The sequence below is a fragment of the Onthophagus taurus genome, chromosome 10 (assembly GCF_036711975.1).
Source record: "Onthophagus taurus isolate NC chromosome 10, IU_Otau_3.0, whole genome shotgun sequence".
In the NCBI taxonomy this organism is placed as follows: Eukaryota; Metazoa; Arthropoda; class Insecta; order Coleoptera; family Scarabaeidae; genus Onthophagus; species Onthophagus taurus.
In genome coordinates, this window is record NC_091975.1 from 2,305,092 (window position 1) to 2,320,310 (window position 15,219).

At 37.3% G+C, this 15,219-nt stretch overlaps 1 protein-coding gene across 5 annotated transcripts in view; it reads left to right on the plus strand.

The window, feature by feature from the left end:
* Positions 1–6,303: 6,303 nt before the first annotated feature.
* Positions 6,304–15,219, plus strand: part of LOC111428552 (SAM and SH3 domain-containing protein 1-like) — a 78,265-nt gene continuing 69,349 nt past the window's right edge. For 4 of the 5 annotated variants that reach the window (XM_071199319.1, XM_071199320.1, XM_023064119.2 and 1 more), the window contains exon 1: positions 6,305–6,993. In XM_071199319.1, coding sequence (XP_071055420.1) covers positions 6,409–6,993 — 585 coding nt within the window. In that variant the 5' untranslated portion in view covers positions 6,305–6,408. Of the gene's footprint in view, positions 6,994–15,219 lie in introns of all 5 variants that reach the window. The other variant, XM_071199321.1, reaches the window with a different exon arrangement.

Below are 15,219 nucleotides of genomic sequence, written 5' to 3' on the forward strand. Positions count from 1 at the left end.
GCGAGCAGATGTCACACGAAATTCGAATCGGACGTGATTCGAAGGTGCCGGGGCCACCGCCAGGTAAATGTCTACGGCATCTGCTCTCCTAGTGGTGATTAATATTGACAAGGCCCGTGCTGCTCTCGAATACGTGCTAATTGCTCGAGCTCTTCACGCCATACCCTATATATGAATCCCACCCAATTTCGTACATTTCCAACGACCTTTTTGATGTTTAAATTGTAATACACACATCAACGAGTAGCTTGAATAAAGATATATTTCCCTCGTGGGTGATAAAATGGAAATGTCCCCTCACGCATAGCATTATTATTGACACGTTGCGTTAGCTGGATTATCATAATTATCGGCGATAAACACCGACGAAAATATGGTAGGGGGAAATGTGTTGATGTATTTGGATTAAAAATACACTTCTTTTTGGATCTTTTTGACTCTTTTTCTTATAGTCGCATGGTTAAGTTGATTTGTTAGAAAATTTGTACTTCTATGTGTAAAGTAAGCAGTTTACAGTAACACTAAAAACTTGGATTTACGTATCCCTTTAACACCATCGACATACGTCGTCGTAAAAATAGGGTAAAGGATGGGGTGCATAATGTACAATTCGCGGTCCCATCGGTTCGCAGTGGATATTTTAGCAAGCTTTCAAATGTAAATTCGCCCATTTTGCCGCCGATATATTGGCGTAAGTGTGGTCCATAAATAAATTTGCATTTCGTTAAGGGTTGTGCCTCCTTCGGCAGTTTCCTTTTCGGATTTCCCGGCACCCTTTCATATTTCCGATGCAAATTTTCTTATTCACTTACGGGTAAAGTCTTAAGTGCTGTGAATTTCTCTTAAGTTAAGATTCATTTTAAATTGGAATAAAATAAATCTTATAAAATAGTATTATTTTAATTTGAAATTGTCACTCGTTGGAGGTGCGAAAGAGATCGAAAGAAAAAAGCCACGTAGCCGCAGTTTATCAAGAATAACGAAAGAGCAAAGTTCTCGAAAACTGCTCAAACAAAATTCCGGGTCCTACTTTTCGACCGGTCGGTGCCTGGAGGTGAGCAGGGGGAATTCCCAAGGGACCCAGGGACTTTTATTACCCGCACTAAAACCTCCGGACTACTTCGTGCCGGGTTACACTTACATTATTTAAGATCCACGGGATACATCATGTAATAACGGCAACGTTCTCGTTTCCCGCGGGAACTTAATTCCAGGTTTCGAACTGCCCTCTAGTTGTACGATTCGTCAATTCAACCATGAATTTTAAAAAAATTATTTCTTCTAACCTAATTTTTATCTTAATTTTTCTCCTCATTGTCTATAATTCCAAAATAATCAAGTTTTTAATCAAAGAAAAATCGGTTCGATTAAAATTTGTTTAATTAAAGGTGGACATTAAAAAGATTTGAAATCAATCTCGAATGGATATACTGTGTCCGTATTTACCAACGTTGGAGGGCAAAAACCAACGGGAATCACGTATTTGCAGCCGGGGAAGTAGGTAAATAAGTAAACTCCGGGACGCGTACGTTTCCAGAATATCGAAAAGTCGGCTTTTCCGGACTAAAATGAATCTAATTCCCGAATTCCCCTCGATGGGGTCTTCTTAAACCCTCCTGAATTCAATTAAATCCTAAATTCACCCTATTTTAATTATTTTAAGTAATTTTAAACCCAAACTAAAACAATTTCTCTTTTTTTTTGTTTCATCTAGATAATTTCTAAGAAACATGGAAGTTCAAAAATTCATGTCTCAAAAACTGATTGAGATATTACGATGATGTAAAAAGCAATTTATAGTAAATTTAATTAGTATTTGGTGTGCCAAAGATCAATTCTTCGAAATTTATAGTTTTAGAATTATGATTTTTTGAATAAAACTCTGCATACTTATAATCTGAAATGTTGAAATTAAAATAATTAATGTTTAAAAATTCATATCTCAAAAACTAATTGAGATATAACAATGATGTAAAGAGCAATTTATAGCAAATTTAATTAGTATTTGGTGTGCCAAAGATCAATTCTTCGAAATTTATAGTTTTAGAATTATGATTTTTTGAATAAAACTCTGCATACTTATAATCTGAAATGTTGAAATTAAAATAATTAATGTTTAAAAATTCATATCTCAAAAACTAATTGAGATATAACAATGATGTAAAGAACAATTTATAGCAAATTTAATTAGTATTTGGTGTGCCAAAGATCAATTCTTCGAAATTTATAGTTTTAGAATTATGATTTTTTGAATAAAACTCTGCATACTTATAATATGAAATGTTGAAATTACAATAATTAGTGTTTAAAAATTCATATCTCAAAAACTAATTGAGATATAACAATGATGTAAAGAACAATTTATAGCAAATTTAATTAGTATTTGGTGTGCCAAAGATCAATTCTTCGAAATTTATAGTTTTAGAATTATGATTTTTTGAATAAAACTCTGCATACTTATAATATGAAATGTTGAAATTACAATAATTAGTGTTTAAAAATTCATATCTCAAAAACTAATTGAGATATAACAATGATGTAAAGAACAATTTATAGCAAATTTAATTAGTATTTGGTGTGCCAAAGATCAATTCTTCAAAATTTATAGCTTTAGAATTATGATTTTTTGAATAAAACTCTGCATACTTATAATCTAATATGTTGAAATTAAAATAATTAATGTTTAAAAATTCATATCTCAAAAACTAATTGAGATATAACAATGATGTAAAGAACAATTTATAGCAAATTTAATTAGTATTTGGTGTGTCAAAGATTAATTCTTCGAAATTTATAGTTTTAGAATTATGATTTTTTGAATAAACCTCTGCATACTTATAATCTGAAATGTTGAAATTAAAATAATTAATGTTTAAAAATTCATATCTCAAAAACTAATTGAAATATAACAATGATGTAAAGAACAATTTATAGCAAATTTAATTAGTATTTGGTGTGCCAAAGATCAATTCTTCGAAATTTATAGTTTTAGAATTATGATTTTTTGAATAAAACTCTGCATACTTATAATATGAAATGTTGAAATTACAATAATTAGTGTTTAAAAATTCATATCTCAAAAACTAATTGAAATATTACGGTGATGTAAAAAGTAATTTATAGCAAATTTAATTAGTATTAGGTGTGCCAAAGATCAATTCTTGAAATTTACAAATTTTACAATTATGATTTTTTGAATACAGCGCTGGATACTTATAATAATCGAGGTTAAAATTAAAATAATTAATCTTTAAAAATTCATATCTCAAAAACTAATTAAGATGTCAATATGAAATAAAAAGCAATTTAAAGCAAATTTAATAAATATTTAATATCCTTAAGATCAGTGTTTTAAAATTTCAATTTTTGGAGTTAGGATTCTTTGAATGCAATGCGGCATAGTTATAATAATCGACATTTCCAAATTTATCATGCTTTAGGGTATGTTTATATTGAAACTGTATTTATCACACAAACAAATCAAAAAATGTAACATGGTAGAAACAGCTCACGATTAGTTGCACATTTAACGGTTGAGTTTTGTTTCTTGTTGATTCGTTTACAGCAATGAATAACACGCGAGCAAATTGAAAGAATGCTTTGGAATAAATCAATATGTAATGATGACCATCTTTGATGATGAAATTGAGAAAGGTCTCATTTGACACAATCGAATTAAAAGCAACCATGACATTAATACCTTTCAGTTTGCAAATTGCGTATCAATATAATGACTTGAAGAACTGAAGAAGAGTTAGAGTGAAGAGGGTAAATCGGTAAAAAAAGGAGGGTAAAACAAAATGAATTAGTTAATGAACCAAAATATATTTTTGTAGGTAAATGTAAAAGAAGTGTAGGTATAAGAAGAGAATCCGATTACAAGGCCGAGTTGAAATAACAGAGGGAGGTGGTGGACGCGTCATGTATATTCATGCGACGCCGTTAATTATAATCACCGGACGGTGGGAGAGCTGTTGCTGGGTGCTTTGCGCAACAATGTGCTTACTCGGCCGGTAATTGAATCCGCGTTTGTCAAAGGGATACATCCGCGACAACGACTACGACACCTATGTATCGTATTTAGGTGGGTGACGTCCTTTTTTTGCAAAACCCCGAAACGAATATAATTTAAATTTGGTTCGATTTTTATGGTTGGAACGTGAAAAGAGAGTTGCAGCGTCGTCGTCGAGGTCCCCGGTCTTGTTAAAATAACAAACCGACGGCCCGGGCTGAAAACTTCCGCAATTTCGACGCCCCCGTAAATTTTACACCCCGTAACTCCGTTGCGACAGTATAATTCACATCCGTCCGGTATTGTTTGCGCGTCTCCGACAATAGTCGTACTATGAACGGGCGCCGCCGACGCCACTAAATAAATTTAGGCGTACGCTCTCCTCTCAGCCTATAAATTCCTCAACGACCCTTTTTTAGCCCACTATCTACCGTATAGGAACGCTGTCTATGATATATAGGTTTGTTTTCAGACAGGAAACTCTCCGAGGCGTCGAGGCGTCGATGCGTCGCGATTCATCCATTTATATTTTTATTCTCCTTCATTTTACACACCTAGCAATCTTCTATCAAACCTTCAAAATCAAAACACGACCGAAGAACGAAACATTGCTTTTTGTTTGAATATTGTACACACTACATTTTAATAAACGATACGACAAAAATACGAAAAGTAATATCGTCGTTGTGCGGAATCAAAAGACGAAAAACAAAATGTGTGTTTGCCAAGCAGTCTGGTCCGTTCGTGATTAATTGTGGGGCGAAGAGGTGGATGGCGGCGAAGACCCCGTTTCGAAATTAAATATCATCATCTTTGCGAGAATCCTCCTCCTCTTAATGGATACGCGTATTTACATTCCGGAAAAGATTCCCTAATGGCAGTGGATATGCTGAAAAACGAAGAAGGAAAAAACACCGCGGGGGATAGTTCGAAATTGAAAATTAACATTTGAGAGGTCGAAACCCCGCGAATTTACTCTCTTCACGAGGGGATGCCAAGTAAAATCCACCGAGAAAATAACCGTGAATGCCCTAGGTGTGTACACGAATTTCACTCTCTCCAACTTCATTTCGCTACCTTCTTATTTGGTTGTAATTAAAACGAACCATTATACAAACATTCAATGTTTCTATTGCTTTATTTCGATTTATCAAGAATAACGAACAGAGAAATTGAAATTGGGGTTGAAATATTCAGCAGCATTGAACAAAGAGGATAAATATCATTGTTATACAACAAAAGAGCAAATTTAGATAAAAATTGAATTTAATGAGATATTTGTAACAGTTTTGTGTTTTTCATTACAAATTGCTCCTTTAGCCATTCCAATCTTTATAAGCAAGCAAGCTATCTGCATTGTTCCTCATCTCGCATGATGTCAAAAATGTCTCTGACATACCTCAAAACTGTCCTTTCCACCAAAAACATCATTCCTAATATCTATCAAGGTTTACATCTGTAAGTATCATCTCTGATGTCATCAATATCAAACTTGATATCTTCTAATATCGTTTCTAGTCTTTAATTTAATCTAGCCTTGACAGCTCTCAACATCTCATTTTCAGATATAGACATGTTGGATTCAGTTTCGACGACGTCAAAAATGTCTCTGAAATTCCCGAAGACAGTCTTGGCTTGGCCTCGATAACATCATTCCCAATATCTATTATGCTTTTTGCAAATATCATCTCTGATGTCTATCAATACCAACCTTGATATCTTCCAATATCGTTTCTAGCCTTTAATGTTATCTTGCTACACTACCTTGACAGCTCTCAACATCTCAATCATATTTCCCAACTTTCTTACTTAATAATTTTCAAGCAATTTTAGAGTTGATTGGATACTTCGTTTTCAGATTCAGTTTCGATTGATCTATGAATATCTCTTTCTTAGCTAAGCAATGTATTTGATGGATTTTTTAATAGAAAATATTAAGAGAATTGTGTTCATTTCGATTATTGACCGGAAGTGAATTGAAATTATTATCCAGTTCGAAATATGACCAAACACCCAATCGCAACAATATAACAACGTCGAAATTGAAACTGTATTAAGCGTTTAGGCGTCGTCTGTAGCGTCTACTACGTTCGCTTGCGATCCTTTAATACCTTTATCTTTGTTTCCTCAGCGCGAGGCCGGCCAAGGGGTATAGTGGGGAAATACCAACTCCAGTACCGGTGTGACAGAGCCCTTCTCCAACGACGTCGGCGGCGGGTGGTCTTCGTATGGCCTAAAACCCGAAACCTCCCGATTCTCGTGCCGAAGTCTGCCGGCGACTTTGGTCGTCGTTGCGCACCCAGAAGCCGACGGGCTCTTGCTGGGTCCGGATAGTGCGCGTTTCCGCTTCGGCCGCGAGTCAACGTGTTACAGGACCGGACCAGATAATCAAGATAATGTCCTGTAACATCGTCGCCGAGTGGCTACGGTCACTTCACCTAGGACAATACGCTGAAAGTTTCATCGACAACGGTTACGACGATTTAGAAATTTGCAAACAAGTCGGCGATCCCGATTTGGACGCCATCGGCGTATTCAATCCTCAACACCGTGGTCGTCTTCTTCAATCGGTGAGGACTTTGCGCGAAGAAGGGGCCGCGAGCGTTTATTTCACGCTCGAAGAGACCGCCGCGGTTCACGAAGAGTGTTTGTGCGCCGATAATGTGAGTAGTGCTCGGTCTTCGAGGACGTCTTCCACGAGATGTTCTGACAAGGACGTAGCCGCTGCCGCTGGAGTCGGTGTCGTTGCGGCTGCTGCTGCTGCGGCCGTTGCGGTCGTTGGACGTACGCCACAACCATCTCCAGCGGTTTCTTCCGGTGCAGACAGCGGTGGGGGACAAGAAGCGGCTAAATATACGGACGAATACGAGGAAGGCAAAGCGGAACTTGTTAAGATACCCCGGATGCAACTAAAGATGCTCCTCAGGGAGAAGCTGTCACAGGATGGGATTCGCCTCACTTGTCAACCCTACTCTACCACGGTAACTTTACTTTTTCCTTTGAACCGAAAGAGAATAATTTATTATTTTTCCAATAAACTTTGATTGGAAAAGATGTTTCACCTCAATTGAAATGATAATGAAATAATGAATTATAAATGAGTTTCAAAGTACATGATGTGTATATTATTATCGATTCTTGTTTCCGTAGATGTTAATCGACTTTAGATATATAATTCGACTTTAATGTCACGCTTATAATAATAACTAAATAGAAAATGTATTCCAGGATAATTATATTTCCTAGATTAAAACGACAACCTGAAATTGCTTTTATATTAAGATCGAGTCTTGGTATTTCGCGATTTTTCTTCAATCGAAAAATACTTCCCGAGCCAGAGCTTTCACACGGAATGTCCTCGATCGGCCACGCTTATAAATAATTAATGCGGAAACGCCATTGCCCAAGTGGGACAACATGGCACGACGACGACGACGGCAAAACAGGCGTGTAATTGCGACTGACTAATGGTAAAACGTATCGCGAATTTCTAACGCTCTCCGACAATTAATCGGAGCTTTGCACTGTGCGCTTTTTGCTCGCAGCATTTACAACTTTAACGTTCCAACGTTTGTGTCGATTGTAAACGGGTCGATTAAGACGTCATAAAAGTCAACAGTTCCATAGTATAGTAGTTGTTGAAGTTTTAGATGTGTTTCATGTTTCAATACTAAAAGTCGAGTTAAACCTTGACATAAACGTCTATAATCTTGTTGAAATTTTGATAATAATTAAAAAGTTGAGCTTATTTGTATTGTGTCGTTCATAATGGGCATCTTGACCCCTAAGATCTGTTGTCGGTTTCGGTGAACGAACCTCCTTTTGCTTGATAAAAACTTGTCTCTTGCGTGGCGCAGTAAGAGAAGGATGAAGAGGAGTAGGAGGAGGTTGAGGATGAGAAGGTCTCTTTCCCACCATCAACCTTCGTCCATCGTTGTTTACTACAGTCCATAATTAAAGCAAAGTCTAGAAAGTTTAATCTTACTGACAATTCTAATTTTTAGATAACTATTAAAAAATTAACTAATGAGCTTTTGAACGGCAAAATTCATTACGTCGGGATAAAAAAAATTAAATCCAAAGCTGGGTAAAAATTGCAACGAGAAACAGCGAATTAATTCCGATGTACCGGACAAATTGGTGCTGCATTTCATCAGATACCATCGGATAGAGAGGGTTAAACCGCTTACGGTCGCTTGCCGACTGTTCCCGAACGCTTCCGATGGGATTATTTTTTCGCCTTTTTCCGGCGAGATGACGTCTAAATGGAGGAAGAACGAGAGAAGAGGATTGCGCATAAATATGGCCGGCGCACTCCAATTGCTAAGAGTAACACGCTATAAAAATGAATAACGCACCGTACAATGGGCCTTAGTGACAGCGATGAATCAGTGGATCGATTACGGAGATATACGTCGACGCCGAGGTTCATTATCTTTGTATTCAATGTGGGAACGGTTCTTGTATCGTCTACTCTAGGTACCGAGCAGCCGCGGGATGTTAGACGATAAATCTCTAGAGTCTAGACTTCTACACCTATACAATGCCACGTTTCATCGAAAAGTTTTACTTCAAAACACCACTTTTATCATTGGACTTCAATATCAACAGGTTTATTTCAACCAAAAAGAATTTTACTCCTGGATTCCAGATTAACCATGTTTTATTTCATTCTTATTCTAAATTGATCATATTGAATCCAATAGACCTATGCGATGTTTTTCTAGCCCCCAATTATATAGGATTTTACATGTATAGTATTTTTTTTTGCTTTACTGGAGGTGAATAAACGAAAAATGTAAAAACGACGGAGCGAAGCGGTTTTAAATCATTTTTTGGTTTTAAACTCAACCTTTCAATAAAAAAATTACTCGTTTTCTCGAAACATTTCAAATAAAACTTACGTCATTTTACTAAAATAAAACGCATTAATCGAATTTCAATGTTTAACCCTTCCTGCTAAAGAATCAGGTGCCCAACAAATAATTAAAACGAAGCAGTCATGACGTTGGATTATACATCATCCATTTGCGTGTACCTTCGCAATATTTTGGCCTTTTAGTGGAATTCCAAACAGATTTCGAGTCGGGTATTCGTTTACGTCCACATTCGTATTGGGCAAAGATTAAGCTTTCGAATGATACATTGATTATCGAAATCGGATGAGTGGTTCTCTTGTTATAATCAAAATACTATACATGTACAGGGTGTCCAAATTTCGATGGGTTTGCAGGGTATCTCAGTTGTTATGAAAGATAGAAAGTTGCGGCTTTCGCGAACCTGCTACTTTTTTATGAAACTTACAATGGCGCAAACCAAATTTTCATAGCCCTTTTCGTTTTTGATATACAGGGAGTGTTTCAAAAATTACGATTTTCAGACTCGGCTATCCGGAAACGTAAAAACGGGTTCTAATAAATTTTTTCACGTAGAATCCAATGGTGCACGTAGAATTTTTCTAGTCATCACGGTTTTTGAGTTATAAAGAGTTAAGTATTTTAGAAGTTGAGTATTCAGTATTTGAGTTGTGTTTATAACTCAAAAATCGTGATGACTGGAAAAATTCTACGTGCACCATTGGATTCCACGTGAAAAAATCTATTAGAACCCGTTTTTACTTTTTTTCTAAGTTTCCGGATAGCCGAGTCTGAAAATCGTAAATTTCAAACACTCCCTGTATATCAAAAACGAAGAGGGCTATGAAAATTTGGTTTGCGCCATTGTAAGTTTCACAAAAAAGTAGCTCAGGTTCGCGAAAGCCGCAACATTCTATCTTTCATAATAACTGAGATACCCTGCAAACCCATCGAAATTTGGACACCTTCTACAATCCTATCTAATTGGGGGCTAGAAAAATGACGGCTAACTTTGCATAGGTATCCAATAGCTCAAAGTGTGTTCTTTTCAAATTGCTGAAACTTTTTTTTAATTTGGTTCCATAACGGCTGCGCATGGGCTTGAAGTTTTAAGGTCCTGTCGATACGTATCGAAGTTCTTTATTTTTTTCGCCGTTGATATTATGATATTGACAGGATAAAACCCGGTTTTAGATGAAACAATTAATTTATGACACTTGCGGTATTAATCGATGAGCGATTAACATTAGATTTGCTATTGTTCACTATTTGCATAGTGATTGAAAGTAAAGGAGTACAAAACAGAGGTGATAAACGAGTCGATGATCGCATACACATCTATCATGTGATCGGGTAAGTTATTGCTCTTTATGTTCTTTCATCTTCATTAATGTCCTCGTTGGGATCAATATAGCCTTCATCGCTCTTATACTACACATCACTAGTCTTTTCCACCATCATTGATTTGTATCTTGGAGCAAAATTTTTTTCTGAGTCATAATTCCCGAACTTCTAATGTATGTATGTAAATTTTAGTTCGATGAACTTATTAAATAAATATTAAAGAAAGAAAGGCCAAAGTGTTGACGTGATTACAATGAAAATTATGCAAAGACATGTGTTGAATGGATGAGGAATTGATGATTCAGAATTTGTACAAATTATATCTAATCTATGCTAATAGTTATTCGATGCTGGAATACTAATGAGTACTAAGTAATGAGCAAAAGGTGTTTTGCTAAACACTCATACCTAACTTGAATACATAGCTACATAAAACCGAATTTTCACACATTTTTTTTACCAACATTGCTATATTTACTGACATAACTCATGCATGTTTGTGTTTAAAATGAGAAAGAGAGAGAAAAAAGAAAACGGGACAAACAGGCCCAGGCAACCAACGCCATATTAACGTCGACGTGCGAAATCAATTTTCGGGCGCTCTCTGCGGTCCTTGTCGGGTCGGGGGCCGGTCCAGTTAGCACGTCTGCAGAGGCGCTTCTTCAGCAAACACCGCGGACTTCGCGGGATGTCGAGGGGAAGGGCGGGAACGCGCGGTCCGAGGAATGCCGTCTCCGGCGACTCGGCGGTCCGGTTTTTTCACTGGGTCAAATTCAGATGCGCCCCTCTTCTTCGCATCTTCTTCTTCGGGATCCCAGTGAAAGGATCTTTCGTTCGTTTTCCTTACGAATACCATCAAATGTATAATGTTTTTTTTAATAGAACGTATTCCATATCACATTTATTTAAATTTCATTGTGATATTTTGAAATTAAATGAAATCGTCCTTGAAAAGTGCGAAACAATGACCTTTGGGTACGATGACGTCATCAATATGGCACTGAGATTCTGCGTGCCAACAGTAAAGTTCTTTAGCATTATCCAGGTGGTGGTTGTAACTTGAAGGCGAAGGCACGCGGGTACTCTTAGCGTGATTGAGCTGGCAGTTTACGTTTTTTGACATAGCCAGACGTTGCTCGAGGCGAGAAGGAGGAGAACGCGCCGCTTCTGCTTCTAGTTTCTAAGTGGAGGAATGCTTTTGAGGGGAACATTCTAATACTTGTAAAGGCCGAGTTTAAGACGGTAATCTCAACAAAAAGGCAACTTTATTAACTTAACTAAAATAAAAGAAATAAAAGTTGATTAGAAAATTCGAATCACGTTCTTTCAGGCGAATATATATCTATATATCCCTTTCGCCTATTTAATTAAAGCGACATTCGTATTCAGCACGTCGATTTCGAAACAAAAGCGAACGCCGAAGAAGCAAATAATCGCCATTAGGAGGTTGCCACGATCGGCATTCCAGGAACGAAAGTGAGTTTCCTTCGGCGACGACGTCTACGGTTACTGATCGAGTACTTCGAAGCAACAACGTTTCAGGCCGAGTTCACATAGCGCGTCAATCTCTCGACAGGTATCCCAATGATGATCACGTCGAAGACATAAATATTCCAATCGCGCCATAGTTCGAATTCATAGCTTCGCCCCGGTCACTGCACTAATTACACCCAGCTTTTGGACAATGGAGGTGCTGTCATCTATCACATCGATTCGATTTTACTCTTTTGACGGCTACAATTCAAAGCAATGTGAGGAGTTATTACTCTAGTAATGTAAACTTGCATTAAAATAAAAAAAATGTTGACTCTTCATTCAAACAGATGTTCCATTAACGGTAAAAAAAGATAACAAAAAGAACAAAGACGTTTGAAAAGTATTTGTTAGTTCTTGGGATTTACTTGTTTCTTCTCCCCACTGTTGGATGAACGGTGACGATTCTTGCGTAACGAATCCTCCGAGAGTCACTTAACCAGAAGGTCTCCTCTCTGACTTCACGGGTGGTCCTGGTCACGTTCGACAATTGTGATCGTTGGCGAGGGCAATGTCCACGATGCTTGTTATTCTTATTTTTTAAATACTTTGTTCCTTCGGTAGTTTCTTAAGATGACTTTATCGAAAACGTAGACAATTAGTAACATTCGGTAAGCGCGCTAAAGACAAATGGTGCATAAATTACCATGGCGCGGCGGTCTTTGTCCTCGAAACGACTCAGTTCGACGATCCCGTCGAAAACTTAATATTCGGAATCGTTAATAAAAGCTCCCGGTTAGGTCCCAGGTGGGTTTCATTAGCAACTCTCTGTCTGGAGACGATGGAGTCGATATTTCCTGAATCCGGATGATCTTTTAACCTCGCGATTACGAGCAAAGAGAAGAACATCTGGACGAATGAATTGTTAAAACACAGAAACACAGAAGCGAATTGTTCGGTTTATCAAAACGGTCGTTGGCATTTTCTTTTGCATTCCTTCTCGGCCCACGTGCATATTCTCGCGCGCTCTTAAGCGATTTGCAACAATCTTATCGTCGGATCGGACGATATTTCCAGACAACGCCCAGTATTTCTCACTATACACACCACCAGCTATACAGCCTATATTCGTAGTGGTTCTTTCTTTCTCTTCGCTGTCTTTCGATCTCGCGAGACAAAGGCGCGCGCGTTTCGAAAGAAAGGAAATACGATAAAAAAAATTATGTGACCGCAATAATTACTTTTGTTGTTACTGGAGGCTACATTCAAGAAACTCGAAGATGAAAACAAAAATATTTATTAAAGAAAATATATATCGGCAAGACCGGCGAGACGATAGTAACAAACCGCCCAGCAACAAACTTTTTCCTTTATATTTCCACCTACTTCTAGGGCCCATATCTTTGTTATTTAGAAAGATAGCGAAAAACTAAGCACACGGTTGGAAAGCTTGGTCTTTTCTCTATCTTAAACCGAGTTTTCGTCCGCCGATATGTTGATAATAAGAGCAAGGAAAAATAAGAAACGTCGCGCTGTATTCAATTTACCTTAAAATTACCAAACTTCACGGCCTTGTGCAGCCGTTACCAGACGAAAATTTAACAAATGGTTTACATATTCGGAAAGAGCTGACCTTGGACTATCTTATTCCGAGTTTTCGTCCGTCAATATCTGTCAGCGTCTGTAAAAAAAACGCTCCTGAAAAAGAGTCTACAGTTGGCAACAAACTTTACCTTTGTATTTCCATCTACTTTTCGGACGGATATCTTTGTTACTTATAACGCTAGCGAAAAACTAAGCACACGGTTGGAAAGCTTGGTCTTTTCTCTATCCTAAACCGAGTTTTCGTCCGCCGATATGTTGATAATGAGAGCGCGAAAAAAATTAGGAAAGTCGCGCTGCATTCAATGTACCTCAAAATTACCAAACTTCACGGCCTTGTGCAGCCGTTACCAGATAGAAATTTAATAAATGGTTTACATATTCGAAAAGAGCTGACCTTGGACTATCTTATTCCGAGTTTTCGTCCGTCAATATCTGTCAGCGTCTGTCAAAAAAACGCCCCTGAAAAGGAGCCTACAGTTGGCAACAAACTTTACTTTTGTATTTCCATCTATGTACTTTTCGGACGGATATCTTTGTTATTTATAACGCTAGCGAAAAACTAAGCACACGGTTGGAAAGCTTGGTCTTTTCTCTATCCTAAACCGAATTTTCGTCCGCCGATATGTTGATAATGAGAGCGCGAAAAAAATTAGGAAAGTCGCGCTGCATTCAATGTACCTCAAAATTACCAAACTTCACGGCCTTGTGCAGCCGTTACCAGATAGAAATTTAATAAATGGTTTACATATTCGAAAAGAGCTGACCTTGGACTATCTTATTCCGAGTTTTCGTCCGTCAATATCTGTCAGCGTCTGTCAAAAAAACGCCCCTGAAAAGGAGCCTACAGTTGGCAACAAACTTTACTTTTGTATTTCCATCTATGTACTTTTCGGACGGATATCTTTGTTATTTATAACGCTAGCGAAAAACTAAGCACACGGTTGGAAAGCTTGGTCATTTTTCTATCTTAAACCGCTATTTTCCTCCGCCGATATGTTGATAATGAGAGCAAAAAAAAATAAGAAACGTCGCGCTGCCACGAATTTTTGCCGCGGCTAAACCACGCTTGGGTGAATAACTCTCTTATATGACGTGGAGAAAACTCTAGAACTATATTCATCTTATGGGAAATTTTCTGCTCTTTTCAACGGTATATAACACATCTCAATCACACGTTGCACAATCGTTTTTCAGCCCAGCAACAAAGTTTCCCCTTGTATTTCCGTCTACTTTTCGGTCCAATATTTTCGTTATCTAGAAAAATAGCGAAAAATTTGCAGCCCTTATTAGAAGGAAATTCAACAAATGGTTTACATATTCGAAAAGAGCTAACCTTGGCCTGTCTTATTTCGAATTTTCATTTACAGACGCCGTCAATATCTGCCAGCGTCTGTAAAAGAAACGCACCTGAAAGACAACCTACAGGTAGCAGAACGCAATCACTTCTTAACCTAACTTTCTTATATGATGAAGGAAAAATTGGAACAAAGTTTTACCTGAGAGAGAATCCTAACTTCATTTCATGTTGACAGATAATTTTTCATTCACTCTTAATTTATTTAAAACCGTTTAAAAACATATAAGTACGAAGGGTTTCACGGCCGGTGTTAATAAAACTAAAACTAACACTAGTACTATCACTACAACTAACACTAGACCTAGAACTAGAAACTTTCGGGTTGAGCCGTGCGTTTTTTGAAAAAATTTTTGACGTTTCGGGTGCCATGTTGCAACCTTCTTCAGAAAACAAGTTGGAAGCGAACCCGAAAGTTTCTAGTTCTAGGTCTAGTGTTAGTTCTAGTGATAGTGCTAGTGTTAGTTCTAGTTTTAGTTTTACGTTTAGAAACATGTTAAACTGTTCAAAAAGGAAAGATTATTTCATGTTGCACCTATTTTATCAGAATCTGGAAGAATTTGAGTGATTTTAGA